Source organism: Gekko japonicus, unplaced genomic scaffold, assembly GCF_001447785.1.
Source record: "Gekko japonicus isolate JY-2015 unplaced genomic scaffold, Gekko_japonicus_V1.1 scaffold1829, whole genome shotgun sequence".
In the NCBI taxonomy this organism is placed as follows: Eukaryota; Metazoa; Chordata; class Lepidosauria; order Squamata; family Gekkonidae; genus Gekko; species Gekko japonicus.
The window spans coordinates 61,621-78,805 of record NW_015174894.1 but is presented as its reverse complement, the minus strand read 5'-3'; the positions used below and the strand labels follow the sequence as shown (position 1 = coordinate 78,805).

At 44.4% G+C, this 17,185-nt stretch overlaps 1 protein-coding gene across 1 annotated transcript in view; it reads left to right on the top strand.

Annotated features, from left to right (window-relative positions):
- Nucleotides 1-10,149, top strand: part of FBXL17 (F-box and leucine-rich repeat protein 17) — a 254,277-nt gene extending 244,128 nt beyond the window's left edge. Inside the window, exon 9 of the mRNA XM_015424957.1 lies at nt 10,012-10,149. Within this exon, the coding sequence (XP_015280443.1) occupies nt 10,012-10,149 (138 nt within the window). The remainder of the gene's footprint in view (nt 1-10,011) is intronic.
- The last annotated feature ends 7,036 nt before the right edge of the window (nt 10,150-17,185 follow it).

Genomic DNA, 17,185 nt, shown 5'->3' with positions numbered 1-17,185 from the left:
CTGAATGAACAGTGCAAAGTAATAGAAGAAAACAATAGAATGGGAAGGACTAGAGATCTCTTCAAGAAAGTTGGAGAAATCAAGGGAGCGTTCCATGCAAAGCTGGCCATGATAAAGGACAAAAACGGTAGGGACCTAACAGAAGCAGAAGAGATTAGGAAAAGATGGCAAGAATACACAGAAGAACTATACAAGAAAGACCTCGATGTCCTTGACAACCACGACGGTATAATCACTGACCTCGAGCCAGACATCCTGGAATGTGAAGTTAAATGGGCCTTAGAAAGCATTAGTAACAACAAAGCTAGTGGAGGTGATGGTATTCCAGCTGAACTATTCAAAGTCTTAGAAGATGATGCTGTTAAAGTGCTGCACTCCATTTGCCAGCAAATTTGGAAAACGCAACAGTGGCCACAGGATTGGAAAAGATCAGTATACATTCCAATCCCAAAGAAGGGCAATGCCAAGGAATGTTCAAACTATCGCACAATTGCACTCATATCACACGCTAGCAAGGTCATGCTCAAGATCCTACAAGCTAGGCTTCAACAGTACGTGGATAGAGAACTACCAGAAGTACAAGCTGGGTTTCGAAGAGGTAGAGGAACTAGAGATCAAATTGCCAACATTCGCTGGATTATGGAGAAAGCAAGAGAGTACCAGAAAAATATCTACTTCTGCTTCATTGACTATGCTAAAGCCTTTGACTGTGTGGATCACAACAAACTATGGCAGGGCCTTAAAGAGATGGGAGTACCAGACCACCTCACATGTCTCTTGAGAAACCTGTATAAGGGCCAAGAAGCGACAGTTAGAACCGGATATGGAACAACTGATTGGTTCAGCATAGGAAAAGGAGTACGACAAGGATGTATACTGTCACCTTGCTTATTTAATATATATGCAGAGTACATCATGCGAAATGCTGGCCTGGATGAATCACAAGCGGGAATTAAGATTGCTGGGGAAAAGATCAACAACCTCAGATATGCAGACGATACCACTCTAATGGCAGAAAGTGAAGAGGACCTAAAGAGCCTCTTGCTCAGGGTAAAAGAGGAGAGCGCAAAAGTGGGCTTGAAGCTCAACATCAAAAAAACTAAGATCATGGCATCCGGCCCCATCACTCCTTGGCAAATAGAAGGGGAAGTCGTGGAAGTGGTGACAGACTTCACGTTCCTGGGATCCCAGATCACCGCAGACTGTGACAGCAGTCATGAAATTAAAAGACGCCTGCTCCTTGGGAGGAAAGCGATGGCGAACCTAAACAGCATGATAAAAAGTAGAGACATCACCCTGCCAACAAAAGTCCGCATGGTCAAAGCAATGGTATTCCCAGTAGTCATGTATGGCTGCGAGAGTTGGACTATAAGGAAGGCCGAGCGCCGAAGAATAGATTCTTTTGAACTATGGTGCTGGAGAAGACTCTTGAGAGTCCCTTGGACTGCAAAAAGATCAAATCAGTCAATCCTAAAAGAAATCAACCCTGACTGTTCCCTGGAAGGCCAGATAATGAAACTGAAGCTCAAATACTTTGGCCACCAAATGAGAAGGGAGCACTCACTGGAGAAGACCCTGATGCTGGGAAAGATTGAAGGTCAAAGAAGACGGGGACGGCAAAGGATGAGATGGTTAGACAGTGTCATTGATGCAACGAACATGAAATTGAGCTAACTTCAGAGGACGGCGGAAGACAGGAGGGCCTGGCGGGAGATGATCCATGGGGTCGCGAAGAGTTGGACTCGACTGTGCGACTGAACAACAACAAAAAAGTTGTCTATCAGTTTTAGGACCTCCTCTCTCGTCACCTCAATCTGACTCTGGTCTTTCAACACTCCTCCCGAAATCAGCGGTTCTGGAGTGGGCAATCTTCCACACTGACGACAGAGGCAAAAAATGCATTCAGCTTCTCAGCCATTTCCCTATCATCCTTCAGTATCCCTTTTACCCCTTGATCATCCAAGGGCCACACTGCCTCCCTGGCTGGTTTCCTGCTTCTAATGTATTTGAAGAAAGTTTTATTGTTGGGCTTTATGTTTTTTGTGGTATGCTCCTCATATTCCCTTTTTGCCTGCCTGATCACAGACCTTGATCTTGTCTCAGGGAGGAAAACAAGCATGGCTCATTCCCTGCAGGTGACTAGAAATGGGCCTTGAGCATTCATCATCCCCTTCTGAGTAGATTCCTTCACCCCACCCCAGAATTAACTTTGTGTGTTGATGTAACCTAGAACTTAGAGGCCTGACCTAACATCTGCTGAAGCCAAAAGCAGTAACACATATAGGAATTTAGAAATTTCTTAGTGGGTCTCCAGGCTAAGAGCTACAAGCCAAGAGCCAAAAGCTCACACCACTGAGGAGGAGAAGCCTTAGAGTTCAAAGGCCACACCTTCCACCTCTCAACAGCAACAGCAGAGGGTGGGGCCAACAATCAACCCCAGGCAAACAGAGGGTGAGGCCAGCAGTTAACCCTAGGCAAACACACCCTCCTCAATCAGTGAGAAACAAGACAAAAAAATCAAACAGAAACCATTCACTCACCTTCAAACACTGTCCTCTCACATAGCAACCTCTGTTAATGCTCCCCAGCAGTTCAGGAAAGGCAAAAAACAAAACAAAATACCTTGCCAGCAGCTCTCTCCCCATGTTTCTTCTCCCAGCTGACTCAGTTCTGTAACAATAGACAAGTACTAGGATTGCAGAAATTGAAAACAAAGTAGAAATCTAAATAAACCATGAGAATTAAACCTGACATGTTAAATAGGCAGTAAATAGTGTTACATAAGTAGAATTACAATGCACTGAGAACAAGATAACACATACAACAACAGATAACATACAACAACAGATGGTGCATACCATACACAGTAATAGTCCACAGACTCATTGCCTTCCTTGAAACATTTCCTGAACATCTAATTCCTCTTTGTTTAAATATAAAACTAAGGGTGGACTGGGGGTACCTGATATGCAATTATATTATTACAAGTGGGGGACCTGTGAGACTCACGAGGAGATGAGGGGAATCTCATCGTCGCCCCTCACTTGCTGGGCCAGCCACTTGGGCAGCCTGCCCACCTGAAGCACTGCCACTACACCTCCCTTTCCTACCTGGCTCACACTGTGGGGGATCAGTGGTGGTTCCTGTTGCTCTGCCCACCTGCCTGCAGAAGCAGGGATGGCATCAGCAATGGAGAAAGGAAAATGGCAGGGGGGAGTGCAGTTCCTGCTTCTCCTCCCCTGGCTGCAGAGGAGAGGCATCGGTGGTGGGGTGGCCTTGATGTTGGAGAGGATAAGCAGCAGTGGTTCCTGCTCCTCTGCTCCTGACTCCTTGCAGTGCTGCTGCCTTGGCACTAGAAGGGGGTGGCAGTGACTGGGACAACTCTCGCTCTCCCTCACCCATCAGGCAGGTTTCCAGCAGTTCTGTTCAGCCAGTGTCTCTCCTCCCTGCTCACCATAGGTTTACATTGTCTGCATAATCACAGATAATGTTCCTCTGTTTGGGTGCGGGATGGATTTAAAACCCCTGCTTCATTTTTTTTCCAGTTCTCGTATTGTTCTGCATCTTGAGGGGTTCCCAAATCTAAAGAATAACCCCTGTTTGAACTTGGCCACATTTTTTAGTTTGGGCTATTAGGGCTATTCGTTCCTTACTCTTGCCAAACAGAAGCATTTCTGGATAATCCCATCCTACAAAGGTCCCATTATCACGGAGCATTTGCTGTGCTAAAGGCACGATTGTCCCGCGGATTTTCCAGGCACGGTCACACTGGAACATCTGGGAGGCGTAGCTAACCCATGGCTTCTCGCCGAAGATGCGGAGTAAAAAACTACCACATACGAAGTACTCGTTTCCAAAAAACGCGGGGCAAGGGCAGGCGTCTGATCGCGTTTCTGTGTGAATCCCATGGCATCCGGCGCCCATCCATGTCCCATTGCAAACTGGATGGGTTTTTTTGTAAGTCTCCACAGGATGCGCACAAACGATCATGCGCATGCGCAAACTTCAGCGAAACAAAAAAATCCCATTTGCCACGGAAGCAGCGTCTAGCGATTGCCAGTGTGATCGTGCCGCTTCTTTGCCGCACTGCAGGATAGCCATGTGATCGACACCTAACGGCCTAACCACGGGACCTTGGCAGGACATATGATCGGGCTGCCGCGCGTTACTTTGCTCCGGGGCTAACAGCCACACTTCCCCCCCCCCCGCATTTTCCAGCTCATGTGACCGAGACCTAACTTGGTTACATCCCATATCAGTGCTGATAGCCACCAGAAAATAAGTAGTGCTATTTTATTTATTTATTTATTGAGATTTTTACCTCGCCTTCCCCGCAGAGTTGGCTCAGGGCGGCTTACAAGGGGCAAAGCCCATATAAAACAGATAAAAACAATAAAAACATTAATAACAGTTGTACTCAATTTAAAAACAAGATGGTCTCCGGATACATGCCAGATGGTAAACAGATAGTTCTCCAGGGATGATGTTAACCTTTAGCCTATCCCAACCAGGTAAATCCAGTGGTATCAGTCACACAGAAATTGTGGCGGATCTTCCCGGGCCATCCTTAAACCCGATGTTGTCCCCGGCGTTGGTAGCGGTGGTAGTGGTGGTAGTGGCAGCCCCTATGTGAAAGCCTGGTGGAAGAGCTTCATCTTACAGGCCCTGTGGAACTGCATAAGGTCCCGCAGGGCCCTGATCTCCTCCAGGAGCTCGTTCCACCAGGAAGGGGCCGCCACTGAAAAAGATCTGGCCCTAGTCATGGCGAGCCTTGCCTCCCGGGGGCCTGGAATCACCAGGCGATGTTGTGCCCCGAACCGAAGTGCTCTTGAGGGTATATGTGGGGAAAGGCGGTCCCTCAGGTAAGTCGGACCCTGGCCATGTACGGCTTTAAAGGTAAGTACCAGCACTTTGAAGCGGATTCAGTATGCTGTTGGCAGCCAGTGCAGCGCTTTCAGTCCAGGCTGGATGTGCTCCCACTTGGGGAGGCCCATCATCAGCCTGGCCGCCGCATTCTGCACTAGCTGCAGCTTCCGGATCTGCCCCAAAGGCAGCCCCATGTAGAGAGCATTACAGTAGTCTAACCTTGAGGTGACCGTCGCATGGATCACTGTAGCCAGGTCATCACGGCTGAAGAAGGGAACCAACTGCCAAATCAGCCTAAGATGATAAAATGCCGATCTGGCAGTGGCTGCCACCTGGGCCGCCATAGTTAAGGAGGGGTCCAGGAGCACTCCCAAGCTCCTAACCTCCAACGCTGGCACCAACAACGCCCCATCGAAGGTCGGGAGAGGGAGCCCCAACCCCGGTCCGCTCCGACTCAGGCACAGGACCTCTGTCTTCGCTGGGTTTAGTTTCAGCTGGCTCAGCCTGAGCCACCCAGCCACGGCCTGTAGTGCCCGGTTCAGGTCTTCTGGGTCGGAGCCCGACCGGCTGCCCAACATCAGATAGAGCTGGGTGTCATCAGCATATTGATGGCAACCCAGCCCAAACCTCCTGGCAATCTGGGCGAGGGGGTGCATATAGATGTTAAACAACATCGGGGAAAGCACTGCCCCCTGAGGCACACCACATTCAAGTGGGCGCCTCCAGGACTGCTGTTCCCCTATCGCCACCCTCTGTCCTTGACCTTGGAGAAAAGAGGCAAGCCATTGAAGAGCGAGCACCTGTATCCCCACGTCGGCAAGGCGGTGAGTCAGCAACTGGTGGTCGACTGTGTCAAACGCAGCAAACAGATCTAACAACAACAGTGCCACCACACCGCCTTGATCCAGATGCCTCTGAAGGTCGTCAGTCAGGGCGACCAGCACTGTCTCCGTCCCATGACCTGGGCGAAAGCCGGACTGGAATGGATCCAGGACAGAAGCATCATCCAGAAAGCTCTGAAGCTGTGTCACCACCGCCCTCTCAATCAATTTGCCCAAATAGGGCAAATTGGACACCGGCCGATAGTTGGCAAATCCAGCCGGGTCCAAAGTTGCTTTTTTCAGGAGAGGACGGACCATCGCCTCCTTGAGTCCCTCAGGGAACCATCCCTCCAGGAGGGACTTATTGATAATCTCCCTTATGGCACCTTGAAACCCCTCATGGCCCGCTTTAATGAGCCAGGAAGGGCACAGATCAAGAGGGCACGTGGTTGGGCGCACAGATATGAGCAGTCTGTCAACTTCCTCCAGACTGAGTGGGTCAAAACATTCTAAACCCTGTGAAGGCGTGCAAGGGGCCTCAAGTTCTCTCACTGTTTCAATTGTGGCAGGGAGGTCACGGCGGAGCATCAAGACTTTATCTGCGAAATAGCTCGCAAAAGCCTCACAGCCAATATCCAATTCCCTACTGTTTTGTCTGCCATGGGGCAGAGCTGTCGAAGACTGAATTGTTCTAAATAATTATAGCTGTATCAGTGGCCAAAGTCACTTCTTACCCTGTTTTCTGATGCTAATGGTTCAGTTTGAGACTGGACCATACATAAACAGCTCTGCATCACAGTAATAAGGTAAGAACTGGTTCTAAATTATCTATTTTGACAAGAAAATACTGTATCAGTTTTCTGATGAGTGCTGGCCTTGCCATGTGTGTTCATTACCAGTCTGCTGCTGCTGTGTGTTTGGTTTTGGGTTTTTTAATCCATAATTTAAGTCAAAGCACATTGTTTGCATTAACATTCAGGAGATCTGGGATGCAGATGTTGTGCTCTCTTTGTGTTATTCAACTAGTCCTGGGCCCCTGAGCACTGAGATAATCATTGAAACTCTGTGGAACATATCGGCCTTAGCAGATCAAGTGCATAGCACTTCACACAGAATGACTCCATAAACCTTTTTATTGTGCTGTAGCTACAGGCAGGAATTATAATTGGACCACCTGAGAATGTTATTCATTCAACTATTACTTTTTTTAACTCAAACATTTGTTGTTAAATGTATACTTTTTTTAAAAAATGAACTGAGAAAATAAGGTATAGAGGGCAGAGTATATAAAACTGACTGGACTGTTAGTTGCAAATACAGGAAGGGTGGTTGGTGTGTAAAAGGCCTACAGCCCAAAGGAAATTTGAATGTTGGATTTGGGACATAAGTCTCTGGATGTAGAAAACTAAATTTATTTGATGCCTTTCAGTATGCAAAGAGGTCACCAGTACTATATGGTGATGATCAGGAGAGTTTAGAATCCTTGTTTGTTGGAAGAAACAAATTTCAGTTTGAGCAGGTGCCTGCATTCAGCCCTCACAGCAAATTAAGAGTTTGACTCAAGGCTCCTCAAACAAGGAAGCTTTCCGTTGTGCTTCCTGTACAAGGAGAGTAGGGAAAGAGGTCACAGCAGGCTGTCTTTGTGTCCATCATAGGCATACTGAAATTGGTGACAGCTGAATGCAGCCAAAATCATTTTTGTCAAAGGAAAGATGGTCTGGGGGATTCCAGGTGGCCAGAAATCAGCAGTGGTAGTTAACCATAGTATTTTTTAGCATTTCACAGACTTAAAGTTAGGTTTCTTCAGAATATAGCTGAAACCCTCTAATTTGAGTTGCTTTCCACATTTAGGGTTTCTTGCATGGAAAGCAGTTATAATTGATTAAACCAGAGGTGTCAAACTCATTTGTTACGAGGGCCAGATCTGACATAAATGTCACTTTGTTGGGCCGGGCCATGTGTGCTGTAAAATGTAATGCTAGGTATAAATTTTGTAAAGGATGCAGGCAAACCCAATTAACAATATTATTTTTTTACTCAAAATACAAATAAAAGCATTGATTTCTAGCAGTGAAAGCAATTGATTTACTGGGGAACCCAGAAAAGTCCCAATAAATGTATTTAATCATATGCAAGACTATGTTTTTTCCAAGGAATTACATAAAGGGGGGGTGCCTTACATTTCTATACATGCGAATTGCTTGCGAGCTGGTAAGAGCCCCGGCCGGGCCACTTCTGGCCCCAGGGCCTTATGTTTGACACCCCTGGATTAAACATTATATAGGTTTTCATCTATGATGATTGTGCATAGATTTCACTCCATGTATGCAGCGTGTCCCTACCTATATTTATTAAAATATTTACATCCCAACATTCCTGGTGGTGGTAGAAGGAGGAGGGGGAGGTCTCAGAGCGGCTTACAAACCCCTTTCCCTTCCCCTCCCCACAACAGACACCCCGTGAGGTAGGTGGGGCTGAGAGCTCTGACAGAAACTGCTCTTTTTCAAGAACAGCTGTGCCAGAACTATGGCTTGCCCAAGGTCATCCAACAGGTGCAAGTGGAGGAGTGGGGAATCAAACTCGGTTCTCCCAGATTAGAGTCTGCACACTTAACCACTACACCAAACTGGCAGGTTGATACCATTTCTTGGTACCATAACATATAATATAAGAGAGCCATGATAGTGTAGTAAGTAGAGCGTCGAACTGGGATTTGGGTGGCCTTGGGTCAGTCATAAATTCTTGGCCTAATCTACTAGTAAATATAAGACCTGATAGATGGAATACTGTAATTAAAATTATATTAGACGATGCATTGGGAAAAAAATAATTTCCATTGGGAAATAGTCCAGAAAATCCAAGCTATTTAGTATTAAAATGATAATGGATTAACATGACATGATATGCACTTCTTCCTATTAGTATATCAGGAAAAATCGTTACTCTTTTTCCTCTCCAGTGGTTTTACTTTTGTTAATATTAATTTTGGTTTCTATCATATTTGAGCACTTTACACTTTTTAAATTCATACTGAGAATTTACATAGCACTTTTCCTACAGCAGAACATGGTTTATTTACATTACCACAGTAATTCTTGCGTTGACTGTATTACCATGCCAGGTATGGAGTGGTTGGGCTAGAGCCCCCCGGGGCTACTTTCCTCTGAGCAACATTTCTGGTCAGTATTTAAAATGTGGCTTACTGATGTGTGTCACCTACTCTGAAGGACTTGTACCATTACAGATTTCATTCTGATTTATTAAAAGGCCATTGCTATTTTCAAGGCACCTTCAGTGTTGCTGTAATGTAGTTGTTTACAAAAGTGTTTAGAACTTGCAGGGTCTATGCATACTTGGAATAGAAGTAAAACACATTTTCTATACAAGTTGCTCTTCAGTTGACAAATCTCCCAATGAAGATTGAGTGTTTCTATTATCAAAGCAGAAGAACTGTAGATTAAACCCGTCATTTATCCCTGTCATAAAATGCAATCACTGTTCATTCTCTGCACTGCCTAGCACAATTGCTTCAGTTGGGGGCTGGAACAGGGTGATAGTGGATAGATATTTAAGAAGCATTTGTTGTGTGTAAAAATGTTTCTTCCAAGAAGGATTTCAAGGAAAGGAAATACTTGCAGCAAGAACAGAAAGTTGTTACTGTGGTTATTGGGCTTGTTATCTCATATTAGTTGAACATTGGGCACAAAAAAGGAAGTACAAAGTAAGCAGTTGTAACACTGGCATGCTGTCAGATTAGGTTGCTGACTATTTAAATTAAATATTGATGTATTTTTAAATGTTCAATAAGGATTCCAAAGAAAGCTACCTAAAAGTTGCAGTTCTTAGGTTAATCTTTTATTTATCTAAAGAATGATGGAAGTTGTCTGCTTCTATGATATGAACTACAATCAGCTTAAAAATAATTGACAAATTAATCCCCTCACAGCGCAGCAGTTGTAAAGGTGTTAGGTTTAATTAGGCCTGGCTGGTTGCTTTGTGTGATCAAGGAATAAAGGTGGTATCTCTGGCTAAGGTCTAGCAGGGATATTCCTGACCTGCTGGGCTTGTACATTTTAATTATTGATTTCCACCATGTCAGCTGTTGCCCAAGTAGGACCTTAATTCTCAGTTAGTTATCACTGAACGATGAAAACAAAACTCCCCTCCCCCCACCATCTTGCGAATATGGTTGTAAAGACCTTTTAACCAATAAATGTCTTATTGCTAACATCCAAATGAACTATCCCACTTTCCACTCACATACTGATGTGTTTTGTGTTTTGTTTAAAGGCATGTGAGTGACATATTATGTCTTTGCTTGTAGGTGAATGAAGTGACTGTAGAACAACTAGTGCAGCAGCACCCGCACATAACCTTCAGTACTGTACTACAAGACTGCAAGAGGACCTTGGAACGGGCATACCAGATGGGTTGGACACCCAACATGTCCACTGCCTCTTAACTCGTTCCATGATATTAAAGAGATAATTTCTGCAGTCAGCAGATTTGGACTGAACATTTGAAATTTGTTAAGGTTTTTATTAATATTTTTGCTTTTTATGACATACATATTCAGTTTTAGTATAAAGCTATATATATATATAGTGGGAAGTTTATGTTTTGTCCACTAATGGAAAAGTTGGAAGAGAAATATAGTCAAATATATTTAATTGTTCTGAACGTTTAATTGTCAACCTAAACCTCTGCGGGTCTCTAAGCGGTTACTGCGGTTTTTCATGATGCAATATACATTTAAGTTTACATAAAAAGGAAACACTATTTGTTTTCTCTTACCTATGTGTTCATGTTCGAAACAGCCCTTTAGAAGCCTTCTACTTTTTCTGTATGCATAAATCCAATGGTAAAAGCGTTTGGCAACTTCCTTGAAGTGGGTTCCTACTAGTTCTGTGGGTAGTTTCAGCAATGTGATATGTTGCTTCTTTTTCTTTTTTTCCATTGCTTTGGCTGTTCATATTGGTTTGTAAGTAACTGCTTTTCCTCTGCTTAAAGTAGACACTAGGCTTAATTATAAAACTAATTATCTATCGAAGCTACCCACATGTGTGTGTTTTGAGTTGTACAGTTCTGAAATCTCAAATAACTGTGTTTTAAAAATATAATGTTTTGATAATCACAAGTTGTTATTTTGAATAGAATCCTTAATAAATAATGAACATGGAATAATTATTTAAGTGGACAATCCTACTGATTTTTATTAGTGCTACCAAAGTGATATTTTTGCCTTGTTGTCACTTCATATCTTGTGTGTTTCCCATTAGTTTTACAGAAGTTTTGGAAATAGATATTTTAAAAATTTTTTACAAATTATTCCCTTGACTAGATTTTGCCATATTCATTCCTTCCAATTAGTATAACATTTCAACTAAGAATGCTTTTGATTTCATTTTCCGCATTTTTTTCTAACATTAGAGTGTAAAATTGCTTGTGTGAAAAACAATGGGTCAGGTCCAATACTCTCTCTAAGCTGTGGAGACTTGTGAGCAATTTGGCTACTGCATAAATCAATTTGCTCTGGAGCCTCCTTCCTGAGCGAAGACAAAGATGTGTGAGCCGGAGGCTAAAAAACTGTGAGCTAGCTCACACTAACTCAGGTTAGAGGGAACACTGGTCAGGTCCTATGAACGAGATCTTCACCTCTTTACTCTTCCTGCAGCAGTCCCCTGTTAGGTCTGAGAAGCCAGTGCTGAGAACAGGGGGACCTGATGGACAAAATGCCATGAGGAGAGAGGAGAAGGAATCAGGCAACCACGTGCTCTGCTAGCTTGAAAGGGAGGAAATGATTTAGGCCTATTCCCTTCCCTTCTGAACCCCCATGCCACACATTATTTTGATCATAATTGTCCCACAACCTCCAGCATTGGCTTTTTAGAAGTCACAGTGGAAGGAGAAAGGAGAATGCAAAACAAATTTGTTTGGACTCATGAGGTTAAATCCAGCCAGTTTTTTCAGTCAGTCTCACCTAGTTCCCCTCCTTATCACAGCTCCCATTCCACGTAGCTGTGAAAGACTATGCTGGGCTCCAGAGCCTTTTTGGTACCTCCTCATTACCCTTTTTGAGGGAAATGCTGGCTGGACTCAACCCATGGTTTGTAGGTTCCAACCCAGTGGCCTGAATTCAGAGTGCCACAGCATGAATAGAATACATTTCTATTTGTACTCTGGGAGAATAATCACTGATTATTGCCAATTCCCACTTTCTCTGTAGTCAGATATCACAATTAGTTCCCACAGTTTTCCCTAGAGTTCCTCAAACCTCAGTAGTGGTTTTTAGGGTGCACAAGGCTGTTGCCCCCATGCTACTGATTAAAATACCTTTCCCCTGCTAAATTCCTCCATGCAATCACATGTGCAAGCTGACAACGGCATAAAGATAACTTACTGAAAATTTGGTGATACACAGTAGCCATTTCCCTTATTTCATTTGCAGTTTTCCAGAAGATACTTCTTTTTAACCATTTTTCATCCAATTCCCAACGTTCTGGTTCACCATGTTTATGTTAACCTTTCTGCATGGTCAGGTACCTGCATCCCCATACATTTGATTGAATGTATCAGAGTAAACTGACTACCAACTTCTGAATTAAAGCACAGAAAATTGTAAGGTATTGTTAGCTAAACAAGGACATGGCTGACACAGACTGAATCCCATGTTGTAGTTTCCTACGAATTAGAACCTTAAGTCACAGTACCTTCTTTGTGGAATCATTGTTTTATTTTGAATATGCATACCTGCTAGGGAGGGGCAAGGCTTCCACATTCCTTTGAATTGTACTGCATGCTTTCCATATTTGTATCCTAGCCAATGACGTCTACTGTCACACAAACGAATTTATAGAATGAATATGTGCAGAAAATTACTTGGAGGTATTAATGAAAAGAATAGTTTATGGGTCAAATTGTATTATGAAGGGTTAAAATTGAGAATATGTGACAAGCAGACACTGGAAGTACAGAACAAGACAGGAAGTAACCTTTAGAATGTAACAATTTGATAAAGGGTGGGTTTTTTAGGTGTATAACACTGTGTATTTGTTTTTAAAGGTTAATGTGTTTTAATCCAAAATATCAAACGTTCAGGCTTGACCTGAAGAGTTGCCATTATTGTCAAAATGTTAGGCTAATATAGAAGACTTCAGGCAGCCTGACTTGAAAACAGCATTAGTATGTTTATATAAGCCACATGTCCAGTCTCACAGCATCAGCTCCTGACCATGACAGAAATGGCTTGCTGTGTCATTTCAGTGACAGTTTTTTGAAAGTTTTCTTATTAGGTATTTCAAATTGAGACTAAAAGCCTTTGCAAAAGAAAACTATAAAATGGATTTTGCTTGGCATGCCATAAATACAGGTGAATGCATACAATGCAGGGCTTTTTAGCCATTCAAACGATGGCAGTATTTTCTCAAATAAAGCAAGGAATGGAAAGCCTGGTCATTTGTCACTTTCAAGAATGCATCAATTTCCATAATTTTCTGTATACATTTTGACCTTGCAGTCGGTTACAGTAATATAGCAAAGCATACCATGGAAACTTTCAGTTTCCTAGAATACATTGTTCTCATTCCCTTATGTTTCTTTAGAGCTTAGGAGTTCTTTGAAGCTGGAGGTTCTTCTGAGAGTATATATTCTTAACCTGGCTCCCCAGGTGTAACTGTAGAGGTGAATTAGAACAGTGTGTTGTTGCTCTGTGTGTAAAGTGTCGTCCAGTCACAGCCAAATTACGGCAATCCCCCAGGGTTTTCAAAGCAAGGTAGCAAGCAGAGGTGATTTGCCATTGCCTTCCTCTGCAAAGTCTTCTTTGGTGGTCTCCCAACCAAGTGCAAACCCTGCTTAGCTTCCAAGATCTGATAAGATCAGCCTGTACTTTACCATTCAACATCCCTGTTACTCTAAACCAACTAAATCATATAGTAAATAGGTAACTGCCAACACCTGTTGGATTATTTACCTTAGAGCAACAGAACTCTTAAGAATATTAATTGATAGTTGTTACTTCAGTTTAGAGATGTATTCTTTGATTATACATTTTAAATCTCCTAACCTTTATGTCTCTAGTTACTTGCAAAGAACTATAGAACTCATTCCCACTTATTTAACCAAATGACAGTTAGGTAAAAAAAACTCCACTCAGTTTTCTCTGGGAGATGCTGCTGTTGTTCTCTCTGAACAGAAGTTATTCTTCCTTTCAGCTGGAAAACATTTTACATTGACTATTACATGTTTATTTTGGTCACTATTACATGTTTATTTTGGTCACATGGCCTGCTCATTGGCCTACCTCCTTAGTTGACATCTGTCAAACAAGGTTGTACTTACCTGTAAATGTTGTTCATTGAGTAGTCTTCTGTGCAGGCACACGTGGAGACCATGCATATGCAGGCCAGCTGTGGAGATGGATTTCTAAAGCTTTCTAGGTCTTTCCATAGCTCTCAGAGCATTCTTCCTCTGCAATGTGCTGGTGTTTTCTGCCCAAACCAGCACCTGACAGGAGTGGGAAATGAAGGGAGCAGGGATAAGAGGAAGGGATGTGTGCCTGCACAGAAGACCACTCGGTGAAGACTATTACTCTACCCAGAAAAGCCACTGAAGAAGATTGTGCACTCGACGAATGTGTTTTGATCAGAAAAGCACACTCTACTTTTGCCTGAGAATACGCAAAATTTTAATCTCAGAAACCCCTCCCAGCAGGAGAGAATCTGGGCAGAAACAGCATATCCCTTTTGGGGACTTGAAAACATACAAGCAGATTGTAAATTTAAAAAACCCTAAGATCAAGCATGTGTAATGTGTGTTCCTTCTGACAGGTGGGAGGGAGGAAATATGGGGAGAACAACGTCATGAGACACGTGGAAACTGGATACCAATTTAGGGAGAAAGTCCAAACTTGGATGCAGGACTACCTTATGAAATCTGGTAAAAGGGCAAACATTGTACAGCCCTCAGTTCCCCAATCCTGTGTGCTGATGTGATGGCAAGCAGAAAGGCAGTCTTATAAGACAAAAAAGACAAATCACATGTTGCCATCAGCACAAAGGTTTTATACATCAGAGTAAATGTAAAGGTAAAGGTTCCCTTGCTTGAAAGCCAGTCGAGTCCAACTCTAGGGTTGTGGTGCTCATCTCCGTTTCAAAGCCGAAGAGCCAGCGCTGTCCGAAGATGTTTCCGCGGTCATGTGGCTGGCATGACTAAACACCAAGGCACACGGAACGCTGTTACCTTCCCACTGAAGTGGTACCTCTTTATCTACTTGCAATTTCTTGCTTTTGAACCGCTAGGTTGGCAGGAGCTGGAACTAGAGACGGGAGCTCACTCCGTCATGCGGCAACTCGGGTCTTGAACTGCTGAACTACTGACCTTCCACAGCCTGCAGTTCAGCATCTTAACCACTTGAGCATTAATTAAGCATTCCTAGGACTAAGCTTACTGAGTACCCATGGTGATAGTATACTCCTCATACTCTATTCCCAGGTATGAATTGACAACTGTATATGGGTCCCTTCTCCCACAGTGTTTCAACACAGCCACTTTTCCTTGGGAACCATCACTATGTGTCATAAAAATTTGGAGTACCAATGTAACAATGCCTCCTTCTCATCCCATATATATCTCTCAAACATCTCTCTCGTAGGTCATGTAACTGTTGGGATTGTCAGATTAAATACTTGAAAGCAAAAAGTATGTTATTCGGTACAGAAATTTGATGACAGCTTTCTTAGAGAATGCATAGTCATGTCAAGCTGCACCAAAATGAACAGCAAAATAGTGCAGCTGATGCCACAGACTCTTATACCAGATCAAGGAGCCAATGTGGAGACAGCAGGAAGGGGAGGTAGCAGAGTAACATGGACCCAGAGCATTCTTTGTGGCATTTTGAAAGGCAGAAGTTGGTCTATTAGTCTACAGCACCAAAAATCAGCATACCATCAACTGGGAAGACACACATCAGTGACTATACCCACTCCAGTTGCATGCAAAGCCACAGGAGAACGAAGAATTTAGGAAGAACAGCGCTAAACTAAATCCACTCAAGGAGTATCTAAAATTTTTGCATGTCAGTGAGTTGTAACTTGTTGAACTCACAAGTTCTGCTGAGCATAATGGAGTATTGAATTTTTCTGTTTCAGTGCCCATTGAAATCCCTGACAAATTGTCAGCAAGCTGCCATGGGGTTCTGTGTGACTTCTGGTTGTACATATGTGATCCCTGTCCCTGCCAGCTGACCTATGTGTTTGCCTGCTGTAATGCCAAAGTAAAACAACTGGAGGATGTGAGGGGGAGAGTATGCTTCGCTGCCAGCTTGTTATTTCTCAAGGCTGAGAACTGCACCTGTGTTGTGTCTACTGTTTGCCTGGTTCCCAAGATCTGAGCAAGGAACCGTTTTCTCCTGCCCGCCGGCGGGAACGTTATCCATTGGTTCTGTATCTAACTTGAATCCCTTTATCATGTCTGCCCTAACTGCTGGTCCCCAGTTCTAACAAAGAACGTGTTTGAGTATCTTTCCAATGCTTTGAAATAAACTTTGCTTTCTTTGAAACGTGGATTTATTCTCGATGCTTGGGGATCCAACATATTGTTAGAACTGCCTTTCTCCTATCGTCCCGATTCTGGCGAGACCATGAGCGGGTCTGAGGGATACCTACCTACCACGGAGGGGGACACGGGATCGGTCCCAACTACCTCCGTACCTTTGATTGTAACAACTACCGCACCAGGGGAAGGTGCTGTGGGGGGAGCGATTCCCCGAATGCCTGCATACCTGTCGTGGCCGCCACCGACCCCTTCGCATTGGGGTGCGCGGAAGACCCCAGCACAGGATGATTGGGCTTTGTATAACACCCAAGGCACCAGGGAGGTGTATTCCCGTCGAGGCAGTGGGCTTCGAGAAAGTCTTTTTGACAAAGGAATGTTTCCCGACTCCGGGAGTTCGGGGGAGACTGGGAGTTATCGGAGAGACGTGGAAGACTGGATGTTTGAACCGATGGGGGAGGGAGCCCGGGCAGGATCCTCAGAGGGAGCCGCCGACTTCCAGACGGAGGGAGACTATGGGCCGCCTCCTGAATACCAACCACGGGAGCCGATCCCGGAGGAAACGACAAGGGAACGGCTGGAGGAGCTGGAACAATCGGTGAGAGATCTGATGCGCACGGTCCACGATGTGATGGAAGCGTTACCGGGGATGATGGACATTCGAATGACTAATTTTCTAGCAGATTATGCCCCGCAGCCGCAAGTTCCACCTGCACAGGGACCACCTGCGCCACCTCCGCAGGCCCCGCCGCCGGTACTACCACCTCCACAAGCGCCACCTGTTCAGGGAGTGCCTGCACCGCCGCCACCGCCGGGGGTCCGCAAGGGCCTCCGGGACCTGGTCTACCGCCCAGATTATGCCCCGCAGCCGCAAGTTCCACCTGCACAGGGACCACCTGCGCCACCGCTGCAGGCTCCGCCGCCAGTACTACCACCTCCACAAGTGCCAC